This window comes from Lactuca virosa, chromosome 4 (assembly GCF_052849685.1).
Source record: "Lactuca virosa cultivar CGN04683 chromosome 4, Lactuca_virosa_CGN04683_v6, whole genome shotgun sequence".
Taxonomy (NCBI): Eukaryota; Viridiplantae; Streptophyta; class Magnoliopsida; order Asterales; family Asteraceae; genus Lactuca; species Lactuca virosa.
The window spans coordinates 132,996,806-133,006,405 of NC_136429.1; the positions used below are offsets into that span (position 1 = coordinate 132,996,806).

The following is a 9,600-nucleotide window of genomic DNA, read 5'->3' on the forward strand; positions in this document are numbered from 1 at the left end:
TCTCCCAACCTTTGGACACGTATGAATGCGACGATTTATAAAGGGAAACCTCGGCGAGTTGGCCAAGGAGTTACGACCACTGACACTAGGAACTCGACGAGTCACACGAGTGACTCTGCGAGTTGGCAAGTTATGCAAGGAACTCGTCGAGTAGCTAAGGGTACTCGACGAGTTAAGGTCAACATGGACTGTTGACCTTGACAGTTGACTTCTGAGGGTATTTTGATAAATTGGATATTTATAGCAAAGGACATTGATGAATATAGGTGTTGGAGTTGGAGCTACATTTGGAGGAGTTTGACACCACCTTCCGAGATACTTACGAGGTGAGTTATCCTCACTATATCAACAGGGTCTATGGCACCAAGGCCGGCCCTTGATCGGATATGTATCCGGGTATTGTATGATATGTTTATTGATCTGTTAGATCTGCGTCCTGGTAGTTACGACGGTATTATGTTTAGTGACCTGGTTTAGGTCGGTATCCTGGTATATAGAATGATGTTATGTTAGTGACCGGTTAGGTCGGTATCCTAGTTATAGGATGTTGCTATGCTACATGATTTGTTAGATCGGTTTGTTTTTATATTAACTGTTATGTGATTATCCGTTATATGTGCACATGGTTGTTTTTATTGGGGGTTGGGTTGAGGCGTGTCCTGCTTTGTGCTGTAGGCCAACATACCCAGGGCGGACCGGATAGACTGCAGACCCGAGAGGGCACATAGTCAGGCCGAAGGCCCGGCGAGCGGTCCGGATAGGCTGAAGGCCCGGAGAGGGCGGTCCAGACGTGCCGAGGCTCGGAGAGTGGGCCAGATAGACTGAAGGCCTGGTGCGGGGTGACCAGTCATACTGTAGACTCAGAGAGTGGACCAGGTAGACTGAAGGCCCAGTGCGGGAGGACCAGTCACACTGTAGACTCGATATGCATGGTTGTTCTGTATTTGTTGATATGATATGATTATGGTTATATGAGGTTGGTATTTTGGGGGTAACTCACTAAGCCTTCGAGCTTACATTTATTGATTATTGTTTCAGGTACGGCGGATGACCGCGGGAAGGCGAAGGCGTGACCATACACTTCCTCATATTTTGATTTGGATTTCTGGGATACTCTGATATGAAACTATTTTGAAAACAGATTTGTAATAACTAATGGTTTTGAATGATTTAAAAAGTTTTAATTTGGCTTGATTTTTATGGGTGTTACATGACTGCAAAAAGCAAAGCACGTTGGTCAATGAAAGTACATTGATCAATATGGGTAAGCTAAATTTGAATTTGGTTTAATCCATAACCTTATCTTTTGATTGCGGGTTGGAAATGATAGATTCACATGGATGGGAACGTATACACCATAAAATCTAGGTGGAAAAGTTGTTTCGTTCTAATTTATGAGAATAATTACGAGACAACACTTTCCCTAGTAGATTTTAAAGATTTGATAAAGATCAACATGGTTAGTGGTTATGTTAATTGCGTTCACAAATTCATAATATGATTATGGCATCGCTCTTCGTATTTTGGATTATGAGAAATGGCAGGGAGTTGTTTGAACTTTCAAGACATATATCTATAAGTTTTGAAAGGGTTTAAACACACATGTAAGCTATCCAATGAAGGTGTATAAGCTTAAGAAGTCTAGTTGGATACTTATCGAAGCATCACGTATCATAAATCTACACTTTAGTAAGAAAGTCAAAAGTATTGATTTCTAGAAGTCGAGTTGATTTATGGGTAATTGTTAAGCTAGTGGTAACATAATTGTTATGCTAGTGGGAGCATAATTGTTATTCTAGTGGGAGCATAATTGTTATGATAATGTTATGTGTGTTGGCAATACTATTCGTAGGGAACAAAGTTTTCAATTTGCAAATTGCAAAGTTTGGGAATTGTTTCTCTATGATAGACTTAAGGGAGATGACACTCATACTTTGTTTCAAATCTAAAAGTTTAGATTGAAGGGTTTAATAGAACTTAGTATTGGACATATATAAATATCATGTTGAAGTGATTCAACATAGGAAATTCAATATATGGAAATATTATAGCAAGAGATACAATGTCCTTATGTAATACATAATGAATCGAGTCCCATATGCTTTGGATATAGGATCGATTACATATGTTGTAATATTCACTTGTTCTGATTTTTCCAAATGTCTTGCACATTGAGAGGGAAAGGGACTAGAATTTTGTGTGACTTGAGTGGTTAAACAACTATCAAGAACATTCTGAGGTTTACTGAATATTGGTTGCTTGTGGACAGTTGGAAGTATGGTATTAATTTGAACGGACCATATTGACATGATTATGGATTGAGATGATTCTTGATCAGAATTCATGGTCATATTAGAATATGGAAATGTTCCATAGCGGGAGTTAATTATTAAAATCTACATGTGATTTGGAAACTTTAATGCAAGAAAGGTGTTCAAGGAGTGTACCTTGAATTTCAGACTTCATTACCATGGAATTGATTTTAATAACAAAGTTCCAATGGAACATTTTGTAATATCGTTGGCTAAGTCTCTGTGCTTTTGAAGCCTCGACATCACAGAAGGATAATCCATGTAAGGTTGGAACTCTAACACATTTTAAGTAGTGACACAAATTTGGAATTGTGAAATGGGCATCATTGGAATAGTGTCCAGTCAATATGTTCACAAAGGAAGGACCATAGAGAAACATAGTATGCATGTTCATAACATGGCATGACTGATGTTTAATTCAAGTGGTTAGTTGATTACTCAAAACATTATACAATGAATAAAGTCTTAATTATTATGGTGATTAAATAATAAGAGTTTTATTTATATTTTGATAGTTTTGAGACCATAGTTAATTAGGTTATTATTGTGTTTCACCTTGCATGTTTTACTTCCTGAATAATTTGATTATTCGAAATTCCACAGTCGCTCATACTTTTGGAAGTAAGTAGTGAATTAAGGTTGTCATGAATTGATTTGTAGATTGTCTATGGAGATTAGACATTGCAATGGTTGCTACAATGTTCATGAGTACTTAGAAAATGAGGATTTTGATTATTGGATAAACCCACGCTCAGAGAATTACTTCATGGATTTTATCAGGGGTAATTTTGAGACGATAATATCTTATATTCTTAAAAATGAGATATATGAGTTGTAATTTACAATTCTGTTGTACATTGGTAATGCGTAAACGTATCAGTAACTTGATGTTATAAAACAACTGTTGTGTATGATTTGATGAGTAAAAGATACAATAATATAAGTCACAGTTTATTCGTTCCTTTTGCCCAAATGGGAAAAGCGATATCTTTGGGCCCCTTGGTGATTTGGTGTTAACTTATAAGTGCTAGGCCTAGCCAAGACTAAATGAAGTCTTATGTCGTCGTCACAAATCAGAAATCAGGAAACAAAAAAACTTGGACAATGTGTAACGCCTATTTTTTGGTATGTGTTTAACCTTCAAATCATTGAATTCTTTGTTGAACTCGACGAGTTGCAAACCACAACTCGTCATGTTGGAATCTGTTTGGCCGCGTGATTTAATGAACCAACTCGACGAGTTGGGATGTCTCAACTCGACGAGTTGGCGGTAAGGGAAGAAAGCCTAATTTTAGGGTTTTGCTCCCTATTTAAACACCTTAAGCCCCAGGTGTTGGCCTCATTTCCAGCCTCCGTTGTCCCCAACCCTAATCCCGAAACTCTAGAGCATTTTTGAGTGTTGTGATTCCATTGTGAGTGCATTTTGGTGTATTTCAAGCTCTTTTTAAGGAATAGGAGTTTGGTGCAAGGTGGTGATTCAAGAGAGAGCTTTCAGATCTCGATTCCTTACTCCATTTCCAACGTTTCTGGAATAAAATCCTAACCTTGCTTATTTTATGCTTAGATCTCCTTGTTAGGACTAGTTTGCATGATTTAGCCAAGTTTGAGTGGTTGATGGGGTGTTGGACGTCCTAAAGGAGTTTTCCTTTCAGATCCATGACATTAATGAGCTCTTTTGGCATAAAGGTGCCAACTTTATGGACTTAAGGGCTCAATGCATCCATTAGGCCCTTCTTATGGCCTCTTTTGAGCTTTTGAGCTTCTTCTAGCCTTGCATGTGAGTAAAGTTGGAAACTTTACATGACCTTTCATCCTTTAAGGTCCAGATTTGTACCCATGAGCTTTGTCTAGATGATTGGTGATTTATGAATAAGCCCTTAACCTCTTAAGATTAGGGTTTGGGTTTTAGACCCATTAGGATGGTTCTTAAGGGTAAAGTTGGAAACTTTACCCTTCTAGACGTAATTTCAGTTGAGATCTGAATGAGAGAGCTTTAGTTTCGAGAATAGTGACTTATTGGATTAAGGGGTCTTCCTGACTGAAGAACTCGGCGAGTTCATAGGTGAACTCGGCGAGTTGGATGGGTTTTTCCCGACTCTGCTGAAAAAGGGGAAACTCGACGAGTTCATGGGTGAACTAGGCGAGTTGGATCGACTTTTTGCGATTCTATTGTTTGATGGGAAACTCGACGAGTTGAAGGGCAACTCAACGAGTTGAGTCAACTCGGAACGTTGACTTTGACTTTGACTTTGATCAAGGTTGATTTTAAGAGGTTTCGTTTTATTAAGGGGTTGAGTAGAGGTGATTTTCGGAGCCAGGGACTTATTCAACTATCATTCGACATTCGAGGTGAGTTTCCTTACCGGGTTTAGCTAGTCTAAGGCACCAAGGCTGACCCATGTTTGATCATGTTGATTATACTTGTTGTCTGTGTGATACTTGTATGTGCTTGTATATGTATGTTTATTGGGCGGGGCCGGTACGGGATCGGGATTTGGGACAAACTGCTCGTCCCTAATTAAATATGTACAAAATAAAAACTATATTACCCTATTAAGTTATTTTTCCTAATGTTTTAAAAACCTTTTTTTTAGTTGACCGGTTCATGATTCAACGAGTCCGACCGATTTTCATAATTTTTATGTATAGTCTATTTTCACACACACACACACACACATAACACACACACACACACACATATATATATATATATATATATATATATATATATATATATATATATATATATATATATATATAGACTTAGGTTATTCTAATCAAACTAATTATTGTGTTATTGTATGCATAAATGTGAGCCAATCAAATTTACTTATTTTAAGAAAGTGATTAATATATATTATTGAATTAAATATAATTGAAAAATATCATCTTAATTAATTACAAGGGTAATTTAGTCAATTAATATAGATTTAATAAAAGAAAATTGCATTTTTTAAGGGATCATAGATTCTATTAATTTTAAGAATCCGATTTTACGAATTATAATTCTTTTAATTCAGACATTCTGACAGAATATGTTTATGAGTATATTCAAAAATAAAAATATTCTCGAACCATAAATAATAAAAATATTCTTGAACCTATTTCATGATCATGACTTTAAAAATTTCTTGTAGAATAACAAAAATCTTGAACAATCAATTGAAGAATAAAAACAAAAAATACATTATTTCTTATAGAATACGGGTAACAATTGTTAAGAATTACATTTATTGTTAAAGAATAAAACTAAAAAAACTTTCAAAACGGGAAAGAAAACATCAAAATCTAACAACGACACTAATACATTCTAAAAGAATAATGTTGCTCAGAATCACTTTCAATTTTGTGGTCCGTTCTTCAACCATCAACTTCTGTGAAAACAAAACCAAATTGTAGTTTAGATTCCAATAATGCACTAGCAAATGAAAAATAAAAAACTAAATTCCTTTGGAAAAATATGTGGACTTGTGAATTGCATCAAAACCAATAAACAAGACTTGTAGAACATGCATAAATTAGTGAGAAAATATCCATACTCCATTACAACAGAATTAGAATTCATGATTCCATTCCAACAGAATTGGAATCTCACCAATATCATCCATTGAATCATCTACATAAACAAATTGATTTTTATCATATAAGAAGAAGTAAATTTGATATGAAAATAGTGACAAACTACCTTCACTTTGTACTTTACATATAAGAAGAAGGTCATTGACACAGGTGGCAACTAGCGGAAGAAGAGAATAAGAAGAATGATGGTAGCGGAGTTCGACCAATGGCAGGGGCTCCTCCACAGCTCCCTTCTCAGGCAAGAAGTTCGCGGCGTCCGGCGATGGACGCGTCTCCAAGCGGCAGCAACTGCATCGACAGGCAGTTGTGGTGCATTCCTCCTTACACACGACTGAAATGGCGCAACCCCTCATCGGTCTCTGTCTTCATCCTTCACGAAAAGATAGCAACAACAACCCTCAACATGGCGGTGGATACGGTGGTCGGAGGAGCAAGAGGGTAGGGTGGCGGCCGGTGGTGGGAGGCATAAGGATGGATGTGACAGCTGGAAATGGTTTGATTAGGGTTACGGTTTATATTGGAGGTGGTTTTAAAAAGCTGACGATGGATGGAGAAAACCTAGGTAGCTGAAGTCAATGGTTACCATAATTATAGGATATTATTTGTGGAAATTAATTATCAAATTACCTATTTACCCTTATTTATTTATTTAATTATTTGTTTTTATTTTAATTTTTGATTGGCCCACATTTATGCATACAATAACACAATAATTACTTTGAATACCTGAACCTAGCTCTCTCTCTCTCTCTCTCTATATATATATATATATATATATATATATATATATACACCAAGAATTTGACATCCACAAACATAAATCTGTATCAATTTGCTTTGGAGATGAGTTGTTATTAATGGTCTGAGTAAACTACAACTATCCAAATCCGGTAAACCGATTCAAATGATTTTTTTACCGGTTCTATCACATCGGTTCAACCCAATTTTTGAAGAAATCATCCGGTTCAATTTCGGCTTGAAAATTGGCATAAAACCAATCATTGTTAAACCGAAGTGTCCAGTTTTATGTGGTTCGACCGATTGGATCTTAGAATCTTCGAACCGGTTTTTAAAATCCCGATGTTTCTTATAATATAATCTCCCTAATTAATAAACAAAAGTAAATTGCCACGTGTCTCTTCAAAAACACTAATTCTATGATTCTATCCAATGTTAAATAACGTTTTTGCCCCTCTTTGATTACCTTCTATAATAGGTCAAAATAAATCAACATTTAATATCCGATTATTTTTATGGTATTTATGGTATATGATCTCTATTTAAATTTAATATGATACATTTTAAATAGATACCCAATTCAGTCCTCCAATTTTAAATAATCAATACAAAAAGTTTTAAACAAACTTAACTCTTATTAATAATAGACAAAACTGCAAAAATGGTCCCTGTGATATGCATTTTTTTTGGGGTTTTAGTCAAAACCACGACTTTTTTGGATTGGTGGTCCTTTTGGTCATGTTTGTACGTAGATTTGGCCCCTCGTAAAATTGAAATGACTATAATGCCCTTCTGTTATAATTTTTTATTTTTTTCTATTTAATTTAAATGAAAAAGAAAATAAATAATTTATTTGGGCCCACCTCTCTCTCTCTCGTATACCCCCACATCTTTTACCAGGAACACTTCATCTTCCTCATATCTTCCTTCTTAATTAAAATTCCACATACACCCACCGAGTTATCACCAACAACCACTGTGACCACCACCTCATCATGTCCATAGATCTACAGTTACATCAAGATCTCTCTGCAATCGGACTGACATCTTTGAAAATCAAGCTTCTAACATCTCCAACTCTACTGGATTCAACATCTGAGGAATCATGTGTGATTCAGTTAGATGATGGAATGTCGCCTGTAGAAAACAATGGGGGCTTTCCTTCGTCTTTCTTTTTCCCCGTCACAAACCCTTACACTCCGTCGAACCTCCTTACCTATTTCTTCTTCTCATATCAAAGCTAAGCCACCCCACCATCCCACCCTTATTCTTTTTTCCAATCCCAACGGTGCTTCCACTTCTACCAATGACCTCTGTCGCCCTTCCATCGACGACCTCCACATTCCTTTCACTGAATGCTTCTGATCAACATGTTTCTTTTTGTACTTATTTCGATTGTAATCCTTTTTATCTTATGTTTCAAGATCTGGTGTGGTAATGTTGAATTCTGAAGCAAGATGTCTCTTTTGTATGAAGTAAACCTGGTTTTGGTGTGAAGTTAGACTCTCGGCATCAAGCTGATGAATTTCAATGTGATAATTTCTTAACCTAGATAAAAAAACGGAAGTAGATATTAACTGGATTCGTTTGCTGGTAGCGATTATACACAAAATAGTGAATGGATTTTCCTTTTTGATTTTGGGTTGCAGGTGATCTACTGGAAGAAAGAAAAATAGAGAAGAAGGGGTGGGTGGGTAAGAGAGAGAGAGAGAGAGAGAGAGAGAGAGAGAGAGAGAGAGAGAGAGAGAGAGATTTTGTATTTATTTATTAATTATAAAATGGTTAAAAAAGACCACTAATCCAAAAAGGTCGGGGCTTGGACTAAAACCCCAAAAAAATACCACAGAGATATTTTTGCAATTTTGTCTTAATAATATAAATGTTTTATAAAATTTTTATCCTGGTTCCACGGTTACTAGGTATAATATGATTTGTGTGAATTATAGAGTGTGACCGTGTAACACATCGGTTCAACACATTTTGATTGGGACCACTAAATACATAAATATAAAATGCAATTGACAGAAAGGAAATTGGTTGCCGCATAAGATGTGTTGAATAACAGAGCAGCCTTCCTCTCTTCCATATATAACGCATTCATACTTACCACATCTCTCTCCACCGTTTATTCTTTCTTTTTCTCTCTAAATTTTTTTTCACTAAGAACCACTCTGATCAGCAGATCCACGGAGATCATATTCTGACATTTTGTTTCAGTTGCAAAAACATCAGCATGAAGAAATCAGGATTCTTTGCAGCTTCCATGGCTGCCGCTTCTGCTACTACCGCCATATCTGGCTCCAGTTTCAAAAATCAAACTTCTCACGAGGTAAGCAAATCCAAAATTCGTCATATAATGGAATCAATTTCACGTTTCTGTTATTTAACTCGTTAGTACTTCGATTTGCGAAGTGGGTGATTGATAGAAGTTTCTGTTTTTGATTCATGTTCAGGATCATCGAGGATCGAGCAAACACAGTGAAGATTCTTCTGAGAAAACGGATTGTTGCGTGGAGAAATTCGCACCGAGGTTTGATGGATTGAGGTTTATCGAAACTCTGGTAACTGCTCACCGATAATAAACGTATGAGATCTTCCATTTTTTTCATGTTCTTGCGTGATTTAAACGCTGTGAAGCTGATCGCCATGAGGCCCAAGGCTATTTGGTATTATTATTATTGTATTATTAACATAACAGATTAATTAAAAGTTAAATATCAATTTATTATGGTTCATAACTTCTGATGTAGAATGTGCATCTGCAATTTCTTGTGGCTTTCCTTGTTAATTTCATTAAAGTAGTCTGTTCGCATGTCTACGTCTAGTTTTCGAAATCGTCTAACACAACACAACCAATAATTATGCCAGCAAAGCACGCGAACTGTTCAATTTTTGTTGTACCTCACATATTTACAGTTGTACTTTCGATAAGTCACGGGTGAGTTTTGCGTGATTATTGATATACACTTTT

At 36.1% G+C, this 9,600-nt stretch overlaps 1 protein-coding gene across 1 annotated transcript; it reads left to right on the plus strand.

The window, feature by feature from the left end:
- The first annotated feature begins 8,655 nt into the window (after positions 1 to 8,655).
- LOC145105054 (uncharacterized) lies at positions 8,656 to 9,367 on the plus strand. The gene is made up of 2 exons (XM_079042187.1): positions 8,656 to 8,958; positions 9,083 to 9,367. Exons 1-2 carry the CDS (start codon positions 8,863 to 8,865, stop codon positions 9,206 to 9,208), a joined length of 222 nt encoding a protein of 73 aa, XP_078898313.1. The 5' UTR covers positions 8,656 to 8,862; the 3' UTR covers positions 9,209 to 9,367.
- The last annotated feature ends 233 nt before the right edge of the window (positions 9,368 to 9,600 follow it).